Raw genomic sequence first — 21860 nt, 5'->3', positions numbered from 1 at the left:
CCAAAGTACCCAATCCTTTCTTAAAATTCGATATTCATCATTGTGGCTGCAAATATGCATATGCATACCCTTTTTGTTCGATTCCAGTCTACCATCTCGAGGCATCTGATTACACAAGAGAAATTCAAGGACAGTATGGGGAAAATAGCGAGCCAAGCAATGATTCTGTCATCAGCAAGCAAGAATACAGTACCTCATAGTCAATTGCGAGGTCTGACCGTTTCGTCGGTCACCTCACTTTCCTTGAAGCCACAGCCGCTGATTCAATTCAATTTACAGCTTCCTTCGTTCACTTCTGAAGCTTTGCATGAAACGAACTGTTTCGCTATACATCTGCTTATCCCCAATAAAGTTTCCATTGAACTGGCAAAAAATTTCAGTAAAGGTGCGATCAAAAATGAGGCAGATTCTACCTTCTCGCCCACCAAACCTTTCGAGAACTTGGTTGAACATGTACATTATGATACTTACAGAATAGCGGGAAGTGACCTAGTTATCCCTATATTAAAGAATTCCGAAAGAGTGCTTCTTTGTGAGAAAAAAGAGGTCTTTAGGGTTGGTGACCACGAAATATGGGTTGGCAAAGTTGAGGATATCCTAGTCAATGAGGAAAAAACTACTGGAGGTTTACTCTATTGTAACAGGAATTTCCATTTGCTAGGAAACAAGATAACTAACTAATTAAATGCATTAAAAAATCCTTAAGAATCCTTAAGGACTGACTCTATATATATATTCGTTTCATTGCTGTTTATTTAAATGAAGTATTGAGAATGAAAAAAAACGTAATCTTAAACGTTATTCATTATCATGAGTAAATCGACTGATTTAATTTGATTGACTGAGAGTCGTGATCATCATCATCTTCCTGAATCCCGCCGCTCATAAATTGGTCTGTCATATGAGTACCACCTGGAGTAGCTTTCTTAGAAAACATCAAACTGTTAAGGGAGCTGAATGATACATTTTTTTTATGTTTTCTAATAGGATGCATCCTTGTAGGGTTGGATGTGAGACTGTTTGCACTGTGATTGCTTCTCATATAGAGAGAATTGCCACCGTTCAAATTTCCTTCGACTTTGACTGCAGGTAAAGCTCCAGCGGTAGCATTTTTTTTGAATTTCTGGGCGCTTACATCACCCTGCTGATTATCATGATGGTGAACATCCTGGTCGTTTAATTTGAATCTCGGCACGGAAGATGAAACTTGATTCATTATTCCCAACTGTTGTGGTGAATATCCGCCAGAAGCAGATCTCATTCCCAGATTTGAGGTTCTGCTAGGGTTTGTAGAAATTGAGTTCTGTTGCCCCTGGGAATCATCAGTATATAAGGGAGTAGATCCTTGCGAAGCACTGTGAGGTTTTACGGGTATCGAAAAATATCCACCCATGCTTCCCTCGGAATGCACGCTCTTTGGTGAACTGATATTAGACAATGGAGCTGGTGGTGCTGACATCCCACCCAATGAATGAGTTTGAGATACGTTTCTTTTGTGACGCAAATTGTTAACTGGCGTGCCACTTACCACAGGAGCCGTGTTCGGGATCATGTCATGACCGACTATTCCAGAGACTGGTTCATTTGTTGAATTATTGGACAAGGGCGTCTGTTGTTGAAACTGTTGCGAAGCATTTAGTAGCGAATTTCTCGAGCTAGAGCCCTCCGAGTTAGAATTGGAGTTGAATGAATGAGGTGATGCTATTCCTGGGGAAGTCATCGATAATGTAGATGGAATATATCTTCTTTCAGCAACAGTAATCAAATTGCCGTTATCGTCAACTGCTGGTGTATTGACCCTAGAACCATGAGCAAAATCCAAACTGGAAGAATTTTGGAGTTGAATATATTGGGGTCTCCCAGGACGCTCCTTTCTGAAAGAGGATGCGTTAGTATTCGGTGTAGAGAAGTCATTCATAGCAGGTAAACTAATACTGCTAGTACTTGTTTTGGAAAGGTTACCTCTGACACGAGATTGGGTCTTTAAAATACGTTCTTCAATGAACCTGGATCTTTCCTTGGTATCATTAAAAGTAGTTAGATTTTTTAAATCATGCGCCCATTTTTTAAACTGTTTGATATCCTCTGGGGTTGGATTAGAGCTTGCCGGTTTAAAAACCCAGTTCACGGTTTTGTCGACTTCCTTCTGTGCCGCAGCATAAAATTCCTGCACTTCTTCCGAGTCCTCCTTTTTTGGGATATGAGATGAAGTTTTGGATTTGCCACCCTTCAGCAATTTACCTATTGTCGATTTGGTCAACTTCTTTGGTGCCTCCTGTAAAGTATGAACATGATTTGTGCTTGACATGGACGATAAGTTTGTCTTCGCAGAAGTGCCAATCTTACTCAGATCCAAGTCATTAAAGGTTGGCTTCCCAACAATCACAAATTTACTGTCTGATGCTTCTGTGAGGATGCAATCATTAAGTGAAATGCTCATTATGGGAACCAAAGATGTTTTTGCTGTGTTTTGAGATGCGATTGGCACGTTTTGATGATCCTTGGCTTCACCTGGGCTGTTAACGGACGCTTTGAAGAAATTACTGCTTTTAAATTCATGCAGATAATTAGAAGTTAGAACGAAGTAACCTTTGTTATAGTTTTTCAAATACTTGGATTTCTTTGACAAATAACCGGCTCGAATACATTTAGCCAAAGACGATTTCATCTGTGGGTAAATGATATCAGAGAGCTTTCGAGGAACCGGAATTGGATCTGTTGACTTCCAGTTTATTAAACAAGCTGGATGATGCGAAACAAAATGATCCCATTCCAAAGCTGGCGGTCTCGATAGCATACCTTGTTGTAGTTCCCGGCACAAATTTTTTATCATTAATCGAGCCTCGGAATCAATCAATAAACAATATTTCTGCAATGTGTGCTGAATTCTCGCATAAACGATCTTTTCCAATTCCATACCAGATGTTTGTAAATTAATGAATGCTTCCTGCAAATAATTCTCTTCCAATAGCTGACGTTTCAATTGCAAATCTAACTGTAATTTTAAAAGATATGGATCATGTTTTGGTTTTAGCTGATTCCCCTTCTTATTAAGTTTGATGCTCTCCGAGCCATCAAATGTGGCGGTATTCATATATCTGACGGATGCGATGTACTTGGTCAGAAATTGACCCGTTATTGCAACGTGTTCATTTATATTCGTCTTGAAGTCACCATGCAACTCCTTGATCTCTTTAATCTTCAATTGCAAATCTTTACGTAGGTCCTCCATTTTTGGTATCATTGTACCTGTAATTTCCTTTGATACTTTTAATTGTTGATTAGCCAGCGAAAGATGATACTTTTTCAAAATCACTTGGATATCTTGAACTGACCCAGAGCCAAATTTCATAAAACCTGATGCAGCAGAAGACTCATCCGATTCGGCCGTTTTGACTGCCTGAAAAGTATATTCCGATACGTTCAAACCACTTTCATTAAATCCGGGCCTGTTTTCAACCTCGTTAGGCAATTGTTGTTGCTGTTGTTGTTGCTGCTGCTGTTTCTTCTGAGCTAATGTAACCGGTTGTTGTTTTTTCGCAGGACCTTTAGCTGATAAGGGATCAAATAGTTTATTTGTACTATCTTCAATATCGGTTAAGAAGGGAAACTTTACCGAGCCTTTCAGCTGAAAATTAATTCTAGCAAACTGTTCCTGTGAATAAGCAACTTCTCTCAAGTAGATGATCAACCCTTTCAAGATTTTTCTCCATTTATAAAATCTATCCATCAAAATATCGGTAGGGTACTCCCTGACAAACTGATCATCCTCTTCGCTAGGTGTTCCAGGGCCTGTAGCCGCTCCCGTTGCAGCGCTTGTCGCAAAAGCAGCTTCCTGTGAACCGCTCACAGGAATAGGAACATTGACAAAGTAAGGTGATTTCGGATCTGTCTTAGGCAACACAGAGTCTCTAATAGCAGCACTCTGGGAGAGGTCATCCATAGCACTAATACCGCTGATAGTACTGGGAGCCTTTTGGTGATGATGCTGATATTGACCCATTGGCTGCGACTGTCCATGCTGCTGTTGCGGGTACTGCGGGATCTGTTGCTGGTACTGTTGCTGATACTGATAAGAATGTGCAGGGTGAGAATCAACTAACGTATGATCGCTAGGTGATATATTCAAGAGATAGGAATCACCAGACTTGGTCGATGCCGCATCTCCATGGTCATTGGCAACAAGACCAGGCGAATTACCACCACTGTCATTGCGCTGTCCCAGACTGAAGTAATCGGACATAGTCGAAATCCTATATCACCCTAGATCGGTATTACCAGAGATCCTATTCGGAATATGGTATGGCCACACCTTACCTATCACAACAAATATATGGTTAGACTCTTTAATAAAGAATCGACAGACTATCTGAAAAGATAATTTTTCGTTTTAGCAGATCAACTGATGGCTATTTTGTATTTATAGAAAAGGTGTGTAGAGTCCCGAACAAAAAAATATTTAAATTTGATGACCCAAATAAAGACAAAAGCGCGCCTCCGATATACAAGATAACTGATCGCAAGGTTAGATGACAGCCTTGCCCTGGAATAAATCGACCTGATTGTAACCGAAGGGCCCCTTTAATAGTGAAACGCTTGTTCGTTGCGCGTGTGAACGAAGCTCTGGTTGCATTTAAATACCGCGTGTTGGCGTTTCTGGTCCGAACACGCTCAATTAACGCCTACCTATACTACGTAAACCGAATTGTTCCTTGCTATATAACGGTCTAGTGTGTCTTTTTCACGGACCTACTTTTGTTGGTGATCGTCTTGACTGCGATGGAAAGCATTGTAGAGAACCACACAAGGTTCAAGACATTTAGAATAAAGTTACCAGTCACAATGACTATAGTTTCGCAGAGGAGGAAACCAGTTTGATCATGAATTTGATAGAAATCGTATAAGAGCTTTCCTATTTGATACCAGCCCCAGCAAATTCTTGCGAAGAAAAACACTAGCAGTAACAATAGGTTGTTGATCAGTTGGAAAATGAGCAGCAGTTTGTTCTTAGTGCCCTTGAAATATTTTGTTGAGAACCACCGTATATTCAGAAAGGGGTTAGATAGCTCAAACAACAAGAATATAGGGGCGTAGTACTGTATGTAAGGTTTCAAACCGATGCAGAAAACCGCTGTAGATATTAGAGCGTGAAGCACAAATGGCAGCGTGGAGTAGAAAAGCGAGATGTAGATGTCCCAGATGAAGTACCCAATAGCGAAGACACAAACTATCTCAGTGTCGCGATGGTCATTGAAAATTCTTTCTTCAGCTGTGTAATTCTCCGATGAGTATTGAGGTGACACAAGACAACTGATAGAGACGTATAAAATCACTATACTTTGCACCAAAGAGACAAAATGAACTGCACTTTGGTTAATCAATTTCCTCTTGGAGTGAGCAGAATCGCTAACGAATGCAGCAATTGGGGGGAAAAGAACATACTGACCGAGAATGAAGCATAATTGGTAAAATATTGCGACGTAGGCAATTGAATGAAGGTTGGATAGAATTGAGTCCGAAGTGATCAACTCCTTGGAACTCAGAAATGGAACAATTGACGTGGCAACTATTGTTGGCTGAGGCAGTGCCAACAAGAAACGAACCAATCTGCCCAATAGATCTTGCATCTTACGACCTAGTCCAGTGAGAAGATCTCGCACACAATAACCCCAAACAGCAGTAGCGATAGGAAAAACTTTTATCCAGTTGTTATACAAAAGGGTTACGACCGTCTAATCATGCTGCTGATCTGGTTTTCTCAAAAGTGAAAAAAAAGAAAATGGCCTCTCAGATTAAGAAAACCACTCAATGATCAACCCGTCACGTGTGGAGGCTGTCCTAGTTACAGTTAATTGACTTGATGTAATTGTGTATTTATATTATTCGATGCAGCAACCTTACGTATTCGTCTATGTTTATATAGTTTCATTGTTTCTTCGATCTTTCGTTTGCCTCCTTGGCATCAGAAGTTGCTAGTATCATAGCAGCCCTTTGGAGCTGGATTATATTTGCAACTTGCTTAAACACGTATCCAGGAAAGCATATTAGTACAATTGATAGGCCTAGCGTCTGGAATCTCTTAAATCCGTAGAGGTACAGTCCCATATAAAAAAGCTCATTGAAGGCGCAGATAGTGAAGAGGACGTCTCTCCTCGTATAGTACCAATGTAGGAGTTTCGAGCTCTCTTTGCCGACCTGTTTGTGGGATGCATTCCCATCGGTCAAACTGGCATACATGTGCATGTAATGACTTGACAGATCTAGAGAAATCAAAATTTGGAAGAGAACACACCATCTGGGGTACATTACGCCCAGAAAACAGATGAGACTCGATGTTGTTGATCTATCCGTCACCATGTCCAGAACGGCCCCTAACTTACTCACCTGGTTATATTTCCTGGCCATGGTACCGTCCAATGCATCTAGCAGGCAAGAAATCCCATACACTATCATTGTGAACATGGGATGATTCGGCATAGTGAAAAATGATATGAGCGCTGTAAGAACCCTTAGGTAACCGATCTGATTAGGAATATACCATACTACAGCATGGGGAGTAACGTTAGCCATCCTTAGAATGCTATCCTGAATTATGTCTTCCGCAAGTCAGGGACAGTTATCTTGCTGTTTCGCCTCTAGTTCTCTTCAGCTTGTTTCTTCGAGATTACTATATTTTAAGTAGGGTGTTACCCGGAAATACATTTTATAAACCATTCATAACTGTAGAGGCAGATTGTTGTACTCGGTACGCTCTTAAAAAGTGCCATGGTGACTCCCCTGTACAGTGCATAGATACCTTCACGTCTGAGGATCGTTGCGCCAATGCGAAGGAGTCCCATTTCTTTGTAACTTTCATAGATGTGCACCTGTGTAGTAAGACCCTTTGCGAGCGGAGAATGGCCAATCAGCATACGTCTCCTTGCAGTATCCAGAGGGAATGTCATCATTTTAGATACCACACCGCCAATAGGGCCTGCGCAGTGGTCTAGTGCTGAGATCCAATGTGAGTCGTTCATGGTCTTCCAATGTTCACAGTGTATCTTTATGCTTTCGTAGACACTGAACATGATGGACGTGGTCATGGTGATGGTTACAATTGAGGAAGTGCAGCCTTTGAAAAATCCCTTAACGCCCTTTTCATGCAATATCTCACGCAACGTCTTGGTGATGCTCGATAATTCGATGTTTCGATCCGCTACAAACCGTGTACGCAGGACATCGAAGGGGTAAGAAGCTACACAGCTTGTAGCTCCTGAGAGTGCGCCAACGATAAAGCTATGCACCGGTGCACTCCAGCCAATGGGACTCAATATGGTGTTGAACATTGAATAAGAACCAAATTGAGTGCCCCCGTAGATAACGTACAAGATGGATCCAGGTACATTCCCTTTCCACAGTCCTCTGATACCTTCCTTTTTCATTATGTCCCTTATCACATCAAAAATACCGAAATGTTCCCCTGATTGTAGGGGCATGATCTGCAGTCGTATCTTGATGGTATCCATAGGCGCAGTACCGAACCGAGCAGTGAGTCCTGATAAGGACCCTGCTACAAGGCTACGCCAAACGGCAACATCTTCACCTTTACGAAGGTGATCTCTTTGAGTCATGCTGCATGCTTTAAAGGCCCATAATACAATAGATTGCAGTCGAAGAGTGTTGTATAAAGTCTGGTCAACCTGTCTTATCTCATTGTATTTATTAGTATTGTTCCTTATCCCGCTTGGATATTATCGAAGTGAAAAATTTCGGATTGGTAGTTAATCTAATAAATGAGCAGACAACCATAAAAACAGCATTTTGAGATGGTCGTTCAAGCAGTTACCGGTATATTGAACCAAGTTGATGGGTCGTCCCAGTTTGAATCCAAAAACACAAAAGTTATCTGCTCGGTGACGGGTCCAATCGAACCAAAGGCGAGGCAAGAATTGCCCACCAGACTTGCCTTGGAAGTCATTGTGCGTCCTGCCAGAGGCATTCCTAATACAAGGGAAAAACTTATCGAAGACAAGTTACGTGCTGTATTAACACCACTGATAGTGAGTTATAAATATCCAAGACAGCTGTGTCAGATTACTTGTCAAATACTGGAAGCTGGCGAGAGCGAAGAGGAATTTTCCCAAAGAGAATTAAGCTGTTGCATAAATGCAGCATTCCTAGCACTTATTGATGCAGGCATAGCCCTTCATAGTATGGTGTCTAGCGTATGCCTTTGTATTGCTAAGGATACGGATGAACTGGTCATTGATCCAGGTGATGATGACTTGAGAGTTTCGAGGTCAGTTCACACTCTAGCACTTGAGCTTGTTAAGGGTGGTAGCGTCATCCAAAATGTTTTGTTGCTAGACAGTGTTGGAGATTTCACCGAAGAGCAACTGTTTGAAATTTTGCAAAATGGTGAACAAAGTTGCGTGGAGCTGACAAAAGAATTGAGAAGAATCATAAGTGATAAGATCTCTGAAGACATTGTACGAACACATGTCGCTTGAATCCAGCAGATAGGTATTTCTTATCTGTATCTATTGTACTGTATTAAATATACTAAGCTTTGAATTAGAAGGAGTAAATAACTTTACATAATTTATAATTTGAGGCGTTTCAAATTTTCAATAGTAGCTTTCAAACCTTCGATTTCAGCGATGGAGTTTTCTAATCTCAACCTGGTTGCTTCTTTGGCTTGGTCATTAGCTTTTGATTCATAATCTTTACTGCCCATTGTACTTTCGATTCCACTCTTAGTCTTTGAGACCTTTTCCAACTTCTTCTCCGCCTTGCCGATCTCAGCGTCAATATCAACATGGCCTTTCACTAATAAATGAACATTTACTTCTGGGTTGACAGATCTCAAGACACAACCATCAGGGATTTCAGAGCCGTCACGAACAACCGTCACTTCATCAATAGCTTTAATTAAAGAAACAATTGAATCTTGCTGTGATTTGGCTGTTTCAAATGAGTCTTCATGTTGGGATTCAACAAAGACCTTTCCGTTTTTCAAAATAGTGAACTCAGCTAGTAAAGAGCGCGCCTTGTTCGTGATATCCAAAACCAAGTCGTATGCTTTTGCTGCCTTCAAATTGTCATATTCAGATTCATAAATTGGATAGGCAGCTTTCACAATTGTTTCACTCCTTTCTGTGGAACGCTTTGGTAAGCGTTGCCACATCTCTTCGGAAATTAATGGCATGAAAGGATGAATTAATCTCAGAGCGTTGTCTATCAAAATGTACAATGTGTCTTTGGCCGATTTTTGTTGGGCTTCTGTGCCTTCTTGAATCAAATACTTGGAGTTTTCGATATAAACATCGCAAATCATATACCAGAATTCATAAATTGCACTGGTAGAATTCAAGAAATCACGTTTGTCAAGAGCTTCATTTACAATCTTGGACGTTGTGGTTAATTTATGCAAAATCCATTTCTCGACCAATGATTCGTTACCGGACAGGCCCTCGCTGGAAGGTGGTTTGTAATTTTCCCCTAATCTCATCAGTGCGAACTTGGTAGCCTGATAAATTTTATTACAAAACTTTCTGTAACCTTCAACACGCAAAATATCCAAATTAATATCACGACCACCGGTAGTGTAAGCACAAAGTGCAAATCTCATGGCGTCAGTACCACATTGTGGAATACCGTTGGGATAGGATTCTTTTTGACCAGCTTTGGCTTTTTCGACTTCTCTTGGATCCAAATTACCCAACAATAATTTAGCATGGAGATCCTCCAATTTAATACCCCGAATCACGTCTAATGGATCGACAACATTTCCCAAAGATTTGGACATTTTACGACCTTGAGCATCACGAACCAAGGAGTGACAGAACACTTCTTTGAATGGGACAGAACCGGTCAATTTGATACCTAAAAAGATCATTCTACTAACCCAGAAGAACAGAATGTCCCATCCTGTTTCTAGCATGGAGAATGGGTAGAATGTCTCGAGATCCTTCGTTTTATCTGGCCACCCCAAAGTAGAAAATGGCCATAGTCCAGAAGAGAACCAAGTGTCCAAAACATCTTCGTCCTGTTCCAGTGTGAATTTTTTACCAACAAATTTGATATTGGCCTTCTCTTGAGCTTCTTCCAAAGTTCTGCCTGCGATCCAGAATTCACCATCATTTTTGCTATTTTCTTGACCTTCAATAGAGACAAAATAAACTGGACAACGGTGGCCCCACCATAACTGTCTAGAAATACACCAGTCTTGAATATTTCCTAACCAGTGGAAGTATTCCGATTCTGATGATTTTGGAGTGATAGTTATATCACCATTTTTAACAGCATGAATGGCGTCTTTAGCCATTTCACCTTGGGAAACCCACCACTGTGGTTTCAACAAGGGTTCGATAATATCACCAGATCTTGAACAAGTTGGAATAGTCATTTCATTATCTTCTTGGCTGATGTATAAACCATTAGCCTTGAGCTCTTCGATGACCCTCTTTCTTGCATCGAATCTCTTCATTCCTTGCCATTCAGGACCACAATTTTCGTTCAACAAGCCATCATCGGTGAAAATATTAATAAATTCTAGGTTATGGCGTTTTCCTGTGTTGTAATCGTTTTGGTCATGAGCAGGTGTGATTTTGACAGCACCAGTACCGAACTCCATATCGACAGCCTCGCTGTCGCAAACGATTGGCATTTTTCTAGGTAAGAAAGGATGTTGGACATATTTACCGTGCAAGTGTTTGTAGCGAGAATCGTCTGGATGAACAGCGATAGCTGTATCACCGAACATAGTTTCTGGTCTTGTGGTGGCAATGATTAGCCTTTCATCTAAGTCAACAACGTTGTACGCAAATGACGTCAATACACCAAATTCAACTTGCTCATCATAGCCTGGAACGCTTATTAACGTTCTGCCCTTCACGTCTTTGTTCTCTACTTCCAGATTAGAAATAGCGGTATTTAATTTAACTGACCAATTTACCAATCTTGAAGCACGGTAAATGGTACCATCGTCATGCAATCTAACGAAAGCCTCTACCACAGATTTGGTAAGTTCTGGAGATAAAGTGAAAGCTTCACGGCTCCAATCGTAAGATGCGGCTAAATTTTGAATTTGGCTCTTGATTTTTTGATGGTATTCTTCTTTCCATTCCCAAACCTTTTCAATAAACGCCTCTCTGCCAAAATCGTGTCTAGTCTTCTTGTCTTTGGCCCATAACTGTTTTTCAACCACAGATTGGGTAGCGATACCGGCGTGATCAAAACCTGGCAGGAACAAAACTGTTTTGCCCTTCATTCTATTGTATCGGATCAAAGAATCTTGAATAGAGATGGTCAAAGCGTGTCCGATGTGCAAGGCACCCGTAACATTTGGTGGTGGGGCTGGAATACAGAAAAGCCCTTCTGGCTTGACTTTACCATCATTGGTAAATTCAGGTTCAAAGAAACCTGATTTAACCCACCAATCATACCACGAACTTTCAACATTCGCAGGATTGTATGCCTTCAATGCAGGATCGTCCAATGAAACCAAAATTTTTTTCTCACCGGCTACTGTCTTGTCAACAAAGTCTGGAACTGGCTCCACTTCTTTCTTCTTCTTACTCTTCTTATCCTTTTTCTCTGCTGAATCGCTGTTTGCTGTGGTGGCCTTCTTTTTAGCCTGTTTTGCTGCAAATTTCAACAACTTTTCAGCTTTTTTCTTCTCCTTTTCTATCTCCTTTGCAGTTTTCTCACTACCATCTTCCTTAAGTGGATTGACAATGATCTCACCAGTCTTTGGATCTACTGGAGGTAAGCTATCAAGATCACTCATACTGAAAAATCTCCACTGCTGACTTTGTAGTTGTAAGCTTGTATTGTCTATATATTTTCTCTGGTAACCTAAGAAAGTCCTAGACGTTACTAATTGTCTTGAAAATACTCTTAGTTGACTCTTGAATGACAATGATAACGAAGAAGCTACAGGTACAGTAATGCGTAACCACTTATGCATCTATCATCAAGAGAAACTATAAAAAACAAAACCCGAAACTAGAATCTTAAACCAAAAATGTCTAAAGTCACTAAGCACTTAAAAGCACATCGAGATGTTGAGTTCATGCAATGAAGCACTGGCGGCATTCATCGAGAGAATCCAGGTTCGAGTATTCCAACTTCCTCAGCCTATACGGCTTCCTGGAAAAAATTTTCAATTAGCTGAAGAGTGCTTGAAGGAACAGAGTTATCAGAAAAAGTCACTTGTAGCAGTAAAAGATACTTCGCGAGTATCTGATGATCTAAGGACATGTTCTCGATTAGTCTGTAGACTTGTGAGTAGATTAGGCCGAGGCTTGTAGGTCTCTTTGATCAGTTTCTCTGTTCCTTATAGAATTTACAGTTTATTCTCTTTCCTAATGCGGATACTATCCCTCTTTTAGGAGTTTTTTAACGGGTTTTCCTTTTTGGTGAAGCAATACGAAAAATTTCAAGCTCATCTCATCACATCTCATATTACTTTAGAGAAAATGCAAAGTTATAGCTTCTGATAGGGGCTATAACGGTTCAGTTTAGCGGTAAGTGGGAACTTAGTAACAGTTTGTAACTTAAGTATCGTTAGTGGGATGTCACGTATTATTATAAAAGGTCTGCCAAGTTTTTTGGTTGACGATGGAAAATTGAGAGAGCATTTTGAGAAACGTTTGATACAGCTGCATGACAGTACGACAAAGATAAAGGATTTGATCACAGATGCCAAGATTGTGAAGGACAAAAACGGTAGCACTAGAAGATTCGCTTTCCTAGGATACCGTGACGAAGCAGATGCGTTTGATGCGGTGGAGTATTTCAATGGTTCCTACTTCAATACATCAAAAGTCGAAGTTTCGATGGCCAAGAGCTTTGCAGATCCACGAGTACCTAAGCCTATGAAAGAACAAAGAAGGGAGATCGCAAAGAGACTAAGGGAGAAAGAGGAGGCCTTTTTAAGCGAAGCGCAGAATAATAAGAAGACTAAGGTAGTTGATAAGAAAAAAGTATCTATTGATGCGGAGATTCAGAAAAATAAGCAACTGCAAGAATTCATAGAAACCATGAAACCTAGCTCCCAGGTAGCGTCGTGGGAGACACCAGGGTTGAAAAATGCAGCTGAGGAAAATATGAATGAGAATGATAATGGAGTGGGAAACACCCTTTTAGCTCATGCCTTAGCAATGAAGGACGAAGCTAAGGATGTCGAAAATGCTAGTGATGATGAATATATGGATTTGAACTCCAAAGGGACCTCGAAGGAGAACGATCAAATCGAAGACGAAAAAATGATGGATTTGAGTGCATTCGCCAAGGATGAAGATGCCCAGAATGAGGATGCAACAGAAAATTCAGCACGAGATGAAACAGTATCAGATATGGATTGGTTCAAACAAAAACTGGTTAGAATCAATGCCAATGGTGAAGTGATGGAAAGAACTAAGGCTGATTCGACTGCGATTTCAGATCCGTCAAATTCGCAAGTGAGAGAGGAAGCAAAACAGGAGGAATCAGAACAGAAAGAATCTAAAAAATCACAAGAAGAACTAGCCATAGAAAAAATTAATAAAACAGGAAGACTGTTTCTGCGGAATATTCTTTATAATTCTACGGAGGATGATTTTAGACAGCTTTTTAGTCCCTATGGTGAATTGGAGGAAGTTCATATCGCATTAGATACAAGAACCGGCCAATCAAAAGGTTTTGCATATGTCCTATTCAAGGATTCAAAAAAGGCTGTTGATGCATACATTGAATTAGATAAACAAATTTTCCAGGGCAGACTTCTCCATATCTTGCCGGCAGATGCTAAGAAAGATCATCGTTTGGATGAATTCGATTTGAAAAATATGCCACTTAAAAAACAAAAAGAGCTGAGAAGGAAGGCAACGGCATCAAGACAAACTTTTTCGTGGAATTCTCTATATATGAACCAAGACGCAGTTCTTGGAAGCGTAGCTGCTAAACTGGGTTTGCAAAAATCACAATTGCTGGATCCTGAGAATTCTAATTCTGCTGTCAAGCAAGCATTAGCTGAGGCTCATGTCATTGGTGATGTAAGAAGATATTTTGAAACCAAAGGTTTAGATCTAACCAAATTTGGGCAAGCAAAGTCAGGTGAAGAAAGAGATGATCGTGTTCTGTTGGTCAAAAATTTCCCATTCGGCACAACCGTTGAAGAACTTGGTGACCTTCTCCTTCCCTTTGGGAAATTGGAGAGGTTTCTTATGCCTCCAGCAGGAACAATAGCCATTGTTCAGTACAGAGATGTCACCTCAGCAAGAGCAGCTTTTACAAAGCTATCATATAAGAGATTTAAGGATACTATCATATATTTGGAGAAGGGGCCTAGTAACTGCTTTACCAGAGATGCTAAGAACGATGAATCCTTAGAGAATAACGCAAATGAAGAAAGCAAAAATGTTAAAGAAGTTAAACAAACATCGGATGACGTTATTCAGGCACAAGCGGCGGAACACGGTGAAGTTGATAAGCATGACGATGCTGTTGATGGGCCAACAGTATCTATTTTCATTAAAAACTTGAATTTCTCCACAACTAAGCAACAATTGCAGCAAAAGTTCAAATCATTCGATGGATTTGTCGTTGCACAAGTCAAAACCAAGCCCGATCCTAAGAGTCCAAATAAAATTTTATCAATGGGGTTTGGTTTTGTAGAGTTTAGGACCAAAGAGCAAGCACTTGCTGTTATTTCAGCTCTAGATGGTTCTATATTGGATGGGCATAAGATACAGTTGAAATTATCACACAGGCAGGGCAAAACAGGCACTGGTAACTCTCGTTCGAGAAGTGGAAAAAGTGGTAAAATTATTGTCAAGAACTTACCATTTGAAGCCACAAGGAAAGATGTCTTTGAACTATTCAGTTCGTTTGGTAATTTGAAATCTGTTAGAGTTCCAAAGAAATTTGACAAAAGTGCCAGAGGTTTCGCTTTCGTTGAATTTCTTCTACCAAAGGAAGCTGAAACGGCTATGGATCAATTACAAGGTGTACATTTGTTAGGCCGTAGATTAGTAATGCAATTTGCTCAAGAAGAAGCTCGAGACACAGAAGAAGAGATAGCCAGGATGACCAAAAAAATGCAGAAGCAGGCTGCAACGAGAGAAATTGCTTCAATCAAAAGCAACGGAGGTAGAAAAAGATTGGACATGGATGAAGAAGAAAATGATGGGTTGAATGGCATTTAATTAGGAAGCATAATTAATATTTATACTGAATTGTAAAACTTTTTTTTTTAGTTTCCTTCCCATGAGATACAGCCGTTTTTATTTGGCTACATCGTACTCCGCATAACTTTTTTGAAATTGCAAGACTTCTTTTTCTTCTTGTTCTTTGCTCTGTTTGCATATTGGTGAATTCCAAATCACTCTTTTCGGTAGTCGCAGCAGAAATGCCAGGACTCTTCTCCCGAATTGTAAATCCATCCTATTATTTGGCTCAAATAAACTTAAATAAACTTCTGGTTCTGCCTCATTTGTTGGGTAGACAGTGAATTGCAAGTAGTTATTCTTTCTGTCATCAGCAATTCTTATATATTCTTTGTCTTTATTCGATTTGAAGAGCTTAAAATCCAATTTCCCATTATTCAAATATTTCTCGTTATTGAGAGACAACTGCCTATCCAGAGCCTGGCTGAATTTCATTATCAAATACTTAGGAACTGGAATTAGCTGCTTATGAAAATGGATAGAGTTATCAGAATGTATTTCAAAGACAACTGTCGACATATCAAATTTTCTATAGTTCATTTTGACTATACTCCGTTCATAGGAATTGAGATCCTCTAAAAGTTTTGCTGCTTGAGAATCGTCATCGATGAGTTTAACTTTCGGTATATGTTCAATCGGTACAAGAAGACAATGTCCAGAAAAGTTCATTTCACCTCTGGGCACTGACAAAGGGCCTTTAGCAATGGTCAAATACGCAGTACTGCTGATAGATATAAACATATGATCTTCCACATTTGGGTTGGTGAAGCAAAAATGACAATTGCTGGGTAGAATTGTCTTAAGTTTTTTTTGTGCCAATTCATCTGTTGCGGTCGCTTCCAATGAACGTTTTTTACTGCGATAGGGATTCTCTATTAAATTCGGAGGTTTCACATATCTGTCTAAATCAGTGCCGGTATAAATATTGAATGCATAAGCCCATTTTTTGCCTGAATTGAAACTTGGGACATTTATGAATCTTGTGTATATTTTGCTGGTTTCCCACATGAAAGGTTCCAGCTCGAAAAAATGGTCTGGATCATCGTATGAAAAATGGTACTGCGGCTGACATTCTGTACTGACTTTATCAATCACTTCATGCCCCAGTGTAGTACTCTCTCTGTCTGCGATGCACTCGCTCCACTGGCGTGAAATAAGAATGTCTAATGGTCCCTTAAGATTGCTAAATTTGTCAAGAATAAATGACCTGTTCTGTTCTAATTCTTTATCATCGAATTGGATAAAACCGACCTGCAATCCTGAAGGTGTCTCATGAACACCAAATCCTCGTAAAATGGTAACATTTTGTAATCCCTCTTTATCACTTGTTGATAAGGGGCCAAATGATACTAATGGTGGCAGTCCACTCAAATCTATATCATAGATACAGCTCTCGATATCCCCAAGTAGAATTACATTGTCAAAGGGGCCGGATTTTGAATGTAGTTTGCGAATTTTTTCGATAACGATGGATAGATCATCAGCTGTTGAATGAAGGATCAAGCTTTAGAAAGTATCATGCAAATGTTAGTATACATTTTTATCCGCACTGCTTGAATTGCTCAACATACATTTTAAGTTTAGGCATTTTTGGGGCTGCTATTACTAAAGTCAATGCTCTTTTCTATCCTTATTGCCTGAATAAAAATTTCACGATGGGCATCCCGATAGAAAATAATGCAGCGATTTTGAAAGGGTAATTATAATGACACAGTGATAAAAATGCCTGGGGAAAGACGACACGGATATTTGAAGTGGATAGTAAAGCTTAAAAGCCGAGGTTAAATATTTACATATTTATATATCTTTAATATATACGTATGTTCATTAATGCATGTTTGATAGAGAACGTAACGGGCATAGTGCAAAACTGCAAAACTAATAGAATGTGGCAAAGGGATCTGAATGTTCTGATCCATTGTATAATATGCCACTTGATCCATGTTTACCATTTCTATGTCTGAAGGTAAATCCTACTAACTTCGAGTCTACCGATGAATCATCAACCATTGCTGATAATTTATTCTGTCTCTTGAAAACGTCAGCATATTTTGCCATGTCAGCTTCACTGGTAAAATCATCGAAGTAACCAGCATCTGTTTCGTTATCCAGCTGTGGTGTGAATGGTGGACACATTTGTCTCAGAGTATCAAAGTTTATTTCTGCAAAATATGGCATTCTTTTAACATGTTCAAATGATCTTAATCTAGTTATTGGATCGGCTATTAACCTCGTAATGACGTCCCATGTTCTATCAGAAAATGCCGGTCTGCCGTTATCTGAGCGCGGCCTTCTTAGAGTTTGTCTCCAATGTCTCAAATTCTCATAAGTCTCATTGGTTGATGATCCGCTAAATGGTGTATATCCAACTAAACTTTCGAACAACATACATCCCAACGACCAGTAATCAACGGTGAAATCATATTTCTTACCTTCCAGGACTTCCAACGCCATATAATCAGGAGATCCAACCATTGAATTTGCGTAATTAACGTCGGAGTCCCTCAGGGAATTATACATTTTTCTTCTGTCTTCCATTGATTTTTCTTTAAAAGCAGGAAATTCTAAATTTTTAACTTCTTCTAGTCTTATTTTCATACTTTCAATCCTTTCATTTGAAACAGTACCAGCCGCTAAACCAAAATCCGTTAATTTTATATGTCCCTTTGCATCAATCAAAAAATTTTCCGGTTTTAAATCTCTATGTGTGTAGCCTAATTCATGCAATGCATTTACTGCGCAAAGCATTTCACTGATATAAAATCTTGCATGTGCACTCTTGAGAAATCTTGTATTGATAAGTAGTGTACGAAAGTCACCACCAGGTACAAATTCCATAGCCAAGTATAGACTTTCATTATCTTGAAATGCATATAATAGTTTGACTAACCATTCCGATCTAGTTGTTGTTAAAATATCCCTTTCGGTTAAAACATGATTAGTTTCGTTTAATTTATAAAGTAGTTTTTTATTCAAAATCTTCAAAGCGCAAACTTCTTTTGTATCCTTCTTTCTTGCTAAATAAACCTGACCGTAGCCACCTTGGCCCACTTGTGTTATCATCTCAAAGTCTTTATTCTTCGGTTTTAATCTTCTTTTCCTTAATACTTCATGTTCTTTCTGTAAATATCCCGTCCATTCCTCATTTAATCGTTCATTTCCAAGACTCTTTTGTGCTCTCTGCTGCGACAAATACTCCAGCACTCTCTTAGTACGCTGTCTTCTGCTAATCACGTAGTCAAACATATCACAGTAATAATCCAAAAAATACATCTGGCAAACGCTCACCACTCTTTGCGTTTTGTGTGACTTGGCCTTTTCATGAAATCCTGCTGGTAGCTTTTTAGGAGAACTCGTTATATCGATGTCATCCCTCGTTGTTTCATCAATATCCATAACAGAACTCTTGTCCCCCACGTAAACTGACTTGGTAGGTGATGGCGTGCCCATGTATCCATTTTCCTTGTATTGAGATGGAGTTGCTGGCATAACCACCGGTCCACCCCTCATCGAATTCTTCAAACTATTTTCGCCCACATCGAAACTCAAATTCCCTATATCGCCAGCCAACGAGTCAATATCTCTTTCTGATCTGGAAAACATGGCAGAGCCTACTTTATTCTAACACCAGCTGCTTTTCGTAAGATCGCAAGTCTCAAGAGCCAGCACTTCTCACAAAATCTAGCAATTGAATTGTCAGAGATTTGGTGTTGTATGTTCAATATTTAGATTCATATTTTTTTACATTCCGTGTTTCTAATTGTTTTCTATTTATTTAATTACCGTATAAGGAAAATGATCCAGTTAAGTATGTGGTGTCTGGAAGCATAATACCGATCTTTATTGTCACAAAGAGTTCAACAACTGTATCTACTTCTATAGAGTCGTGAATACGAAATTTTTGAAGCCTTCATTGTATTTGTTCGTACACTTCTTCAAATACGATCTTCCAGCGATATGAGGTAGTCGTTGGACTGCTCGTTAGCTTCTTCGATTCGTTTTTTCATTGCCTTTGAATATTTAGCAGAGTTATTGGTATTTCCTTTTGTGACGCCGGTTCCACCGGCTGAAGATCCGCTGATTGCATAAAATCCCGCCTTGGTCATACCTAGACCAATCTCTTCTCCGAAGGAATTGGTGATCGTTTGTTCCTGTTTTCCAAATTCGACCCTGTTTTGTAGCTGTCTTAATTGCGACAGCTGAAATTGTTGTTTGTATTTTCTGAATCTCCTTCCTGCCCTCTTCTTCTTGGGAGCATCTTCTGGTATTGGAAGAGGTTTTACATTTCGGATAGCTGTGGTATCTTGAAGCTTTTGTATTTTTTCTGATATTTCTTGTGCCCACTTATTACCAAATGAATCATCTTTAGTGTCATTTTGCATGCCAGCATCTACTCTTGCAGCAAGTGACACTTTTGCGCAAACCATTCGCAGCATTTGTTTGTGATATTGCATTGGCTGCTGTTGTATTAACGGGCATCGGTATATAAAACCCTCTTGTCTCACTCCTGCGATGTTCGTGTGAAACTCGTGCGATAAATGTTTGTTCTTCCCTATGGAAGCTAAATTGCAGCTTGGGATCTGGCTCAATTCCTGGATGCCACCCACATGAGATATTAGGAGAGATGCGATATTGGGGCTCACCAATGCACAAACATTGGGCGCAGCCAGGGGAACTCTCAAGGTCACAAAATCATTAATGCGGTCTTGAATTCTCAGAAGTGCCTGAATCAGTGCTCTTGCCTCAAATAGAAATGACCTGCGTTCCATTTGTATCCGTACATCTTGTTTGAACGAAGTTTTCGTCGACATCATTAAGACCAGTATCTGCTCTTTGCCTAGTCCTGCTTCATTTTCTAAAGCTGATGCCAAATTTAGATGGGCACCGCCCTCTTGTTCTTCAAGTATGCAGACCACATTCGCGTATGGCAACGGTGATGGTATTAGATCTTCCAGTTCCAGAAATTTGTCCTTGTAAAGTAGTTTCATGTAACTATGTAACACAGTTACCTCGCGCTGTGCATATACTGAGAGTTCATTCAATTGTGATAATAATGGTGATAGTTCATCAGTCTTCTGAGAGAGCAACCTTAAAATTTCCGATTCGAACTGCGGTATTCGGCTGATATCATTGGGGTTTTGAGTTTCTACATCCGATAAAGAGGTTAATTGGTAATCTGTCAAAAAATTTCCCAATAGAAAGGTGCTATTACTGCTTATCACACGAAATTCCTCATTATCGTGTATCAGATTCTGTTCTTCGTCTTTTTCTTCGTCTTCTTGAAAATCCTCTCCCTTGCTGCTGGCCAAATCGAGATCTAGATCATCCCAAAAGTTATCATCTTCCTCGGACATCGTTGGTAGTATATGATAAGCTCTAGATATATAAATGCTGCAGCTATAACCTCACTAATGTTGGTACTGTGGTCTGCCATCAGCATTCTTTTTCAGATCCGTACCAAAGCACTTCTCTTTATTCCTTACAATATCGAAAATTTTTCATTATTTGAAAAACAGCATAGAATGAGATGAGATGAGATGAGATGAGATAAGTGGTTTCAAATCGAAAGTGTCTGGAATTGTGAAGATCCCTTGCATTATAAATCTAGTCATGTCCAATATTGTTGGTATCGAGTACAATCGAGTGACGAATACGACTTCCAACGATTTTCCAGGATTCTCTAAGGATGGTAAAGGAGCATGGGATGTCGAAGATTTCAGGAAAACTTTTGACGTACAAATAAATTCTATGAGCGAGAGAGAAACCAATTTTGATTTGGTCCATATTGATACTTCGATTGCAAATGCATTTCGCAGAATCATGATATCCGAGGTCCCATCAGTTGCGGCAGAGTACATCTACATTCTGAATAATACGTCTGTCATTCAGGATGAAGTTTTGTCCCACAGAATTGGATTGGTTCCTTTGAAAATCGACCCAGATATGCTAAGTTGGGTTGATTCCACACTGCCAGAGGATGAAAAATTCACCGATGAAAATACTATAGTTTTAACTTTGAATGTCAAATGTACAAGAAACCCGGATGCGCCAAAGGATTGCACAGATCCGAAAATACTTTACAGAAATTCCAGTATTTACGCTCGTGATTTGAAGTTTGAACCACAGGGTAGACAGATTGAAGCTTTCGCAAAATGTCCTGTGATTCCTACGGATCCAGATATTTTACTGGCTAAATTGAGGCCAGGCCAGGAGATCTCTCTAAGGGCCCATTGTATACTTGGAATTGGTGGTGACCATTCCAAGTTCTCTCCCGTAGCCACGGCATCGTACAGACTATTACCTCATATCAACATTTTGAAACCGATAAGGGGTGAATCTGCTAGAAGATTCCAAAAATGTTTCCCAAAAGGTGTCATTGGCATTGATGAAAAAAGTGAAGAAGCTCATGTCAAGGATGCAAGAAAGGATACTGTATCAAGAGAAGTTTTGAGATACGACGACTTTTCGGATAAAGTTAAACTGGGTAGAGTTAGAGATCATTTCATTTTCAATGTTGAAAGTACAGGAGCCATGAGTCCTGAAGAGATCTTTTTCAAGTCAGTAAGAATTTTGAAGAACAAGGCGGATTATTTGAGAAATTGCCCAATCACTCAATAGTCATAAGCATATACATATATATTTTATAAGATCATCTATATAAAGATGAAG

At 39.7% G+C, this 21860-nt stretch overlaps 12 protein-coding genes across 12 annotated transcripts; 4 read left to right on the top strand and 8 right to left on the bottom strand.

Moving 5' to 3' along the window:
• Positions 1-54: 54 nt before the first annotated feature.
• Positions 55-681, top strand: HG535_0B06060 (flavin reductase family protein; the record flags this gene model as incomplete). Its single annotated transcript, XM_037287395.1, has 1 exon — positions 55-681. The coding sequence occupies one exon, from the start codon at positions 55-57 to the stop codon at positions 679-681; it is 627 nt and encodes a 208-aa protein (XP_037143290.1).
• Positions 682-808: 127 nt separating this feature from the next.
• HG535_0B06050 (uncharacterized protein) lies at positions 809-4243 on the bottom strand (the record flags this gene model as incomplete). The annotated part of the gene is made up of 1 exon (XM_037287394.1): positions 809-4243. The coding sequence occupies one exon, from the start codon at positions 4241-4243 to the stop codon at positions 809-811; it is 3435 nt and encodes a 1144-aa protein (XP_037143289.1).
• A 484-nt stretch (positions 4244-4727) lies between these two features.
• On the bottom strand, positions 4728-5627 carry ALE2 (Ale2p; the record flags this gene model as incomplete). Its single annotated transcript, XM_037287393.1, has 1 exon — positions 4728-5627. One exon carries the CDS (start codon positions 5625-5627, stop codon positions 4728-4730), a length of 900 nt encoding a protein of 299 aa, XP_037143288.1.
• A 298-nt stretch (positions 5628-5925) lies between these two features.
• PIS1 (CDP-diacylglycerol--inositol 3-phosphatidyltransferase) lies at positions 5926-6570 on the bottom strand (the record flags this gene model as incomplete). The annotated part of the gene is made up of 1 exon (XM_037287392.1): positions 5926-6570. The coding sequence occupies one exon, from the start codon at positions 6568-6570 to the stop codon at positions 5926-5928; it is 645 nt and encodes a 214-aa protein (XP_037143287.1).
• A 116-nt stretch (positions 6571-6686) lies between these two features.
• Positions 6687-7610, bottom strand: TPC1 (thiamine transporter TPC1; the record flags this gene model as incomplete). The annotated part of the gene is made up of 1 exon (XM_037287391.1): positions 6687-7610. One exon carries the CDS (start codon positions 7608-7610, stop codon positions 6687-6689), a length of 924 nt encoding a protein of 307 aa, XP_037143286.1.
• A 195-nt stretch (positions 7611-7805) lies between these two features.
• Positions 7806-8489, top strand: RRP46 (exosome non-catalytic core subunit RRP46; the record flags this gene model as incomplete). Its single annotated transcript, XM_037287390.1, has 1 exon — positions 7806-8489. One exon carries the CDS (start codon positions 7806-7808, stop codon positions 8487-8489), a length of 684 nt encoding a protein of 227 aa, XP_037143285.1.
• A 92-nt stretch (positions 8490-8581) lies between these two features.
• VAS1 (valine--tRNA ligase) lies at positions 8582-11950 on the bottom strand (the record flags this gene model as incomplete). Its single annotated transcript, XM_037287389.1, has 1 exon — positions 8582-11950. One exon carries the CDS (start codon positions 11948-11950, stop codon positions 8582-8584), a length of 3369 nt encoding a protein of 1122 aa, XP_037143284.1.
• A 607-nt stretch (positions 11951-12557) lies between these two features.
• On the top strand, positions 12558-15170 carry MRD1 (RNA-binding ribosome biosynthesis protein MRD1; the record flags this gene model as incomplete). Its single annotated transcript, XM_037287388.1, has 1 exon — positions 12558-15170. One exon carries the CDS (start codon positions 12558-12560, stop codon positions 15168-15170), a length of 2613 nt encoding a protein of 870 aa, XP_037143283.1.
• Positions 15171-15248: 78 nt separating this feature from the next.
• On the bottom strand, positions 15249-16779 carry DRN1 (Drn1p; the record flags this gene model as incomplete). The annotated part of the gene is made up of 2 exons (XM_037287387.1): positions 15249-16695; positions 16763-16779. 2 exons carry the CDS (start codon positions 16777-16779, stop codon positions 15249-15251), a joined length of 1464 nt encoding a protein of 487 aa, XP_037143282.1.
• A 290-nt stretch (positions 16780-17069) lies between these two features.
• On the bottom strand, positions 17070-18794 carry HG535_0B05970 (serine/threonine-protein kinase; the record flags this gene model as incomplete). Its single annotated transcript, XM_037287386.1, has 1 exon — positions 17070-18794. The coding sequence occupies one exon, from the start codon at positions 18792-18794 to the stop codon at positions 17070-17072; it is 1725 nt and encodes a 574-aa protein (XP_037143281.1).
• Positions 18795-19126: 332 nt separating this feature from the next.
• PRP31 (U4/U6-U5 snRNP complex subunit PRP31) lies at positions 19127-20545 on the bottom strand (the record flags this gene model as incomplete). The annotated part of the gene is made up of 1 exon (XM_037287385.1): positions 19127-20545. One exon carries the CDS (start codon positions 20543-20545, stop codon positions 19127-19129), a length of 1419 nt encoding a protein of 472 aa, XP_037143280.1.
• Positions 20546-20801: 256 nt separating this feature from the next.
• Positions 20802-21809, top strand: RPC40 (DNA-directed RNA polymerase core subunit RPC40; the record flags this gene model as incomplete). The annotated part of the gene is made up of 1 exon (XM_037287384.1): positions 20802-21809. The coding sequence occupies one exon, from the start codon at positions 20802-20804 to the stop codon at positions 21807-21809; it is 1008 nt and encodes a 335-aa protein (XP_037143279.1).
• Between the last annotated feature and the right edge of the window lie 51 nt (positions 21810-21860).

This window comes from Zygotorulaspora mrakii, chromosome 2, assembly GCF_013402915.1.
Source record: "Zygotorulaspora mrakii chromosome 2, complete sequence".
Taxonomy (NCBI): Eukaryota; Fungi; Ascomycota; class Saccharomycetes; order Saccharomycetales; family Saccharomycetaceae; genus Zygotorulaspora; species Zygotorulaspora mrakii.
Note: the sequence above shows the minus strand (reverse complement) of the source record. Positions and strands in the feature narration are given on the sequence as shown.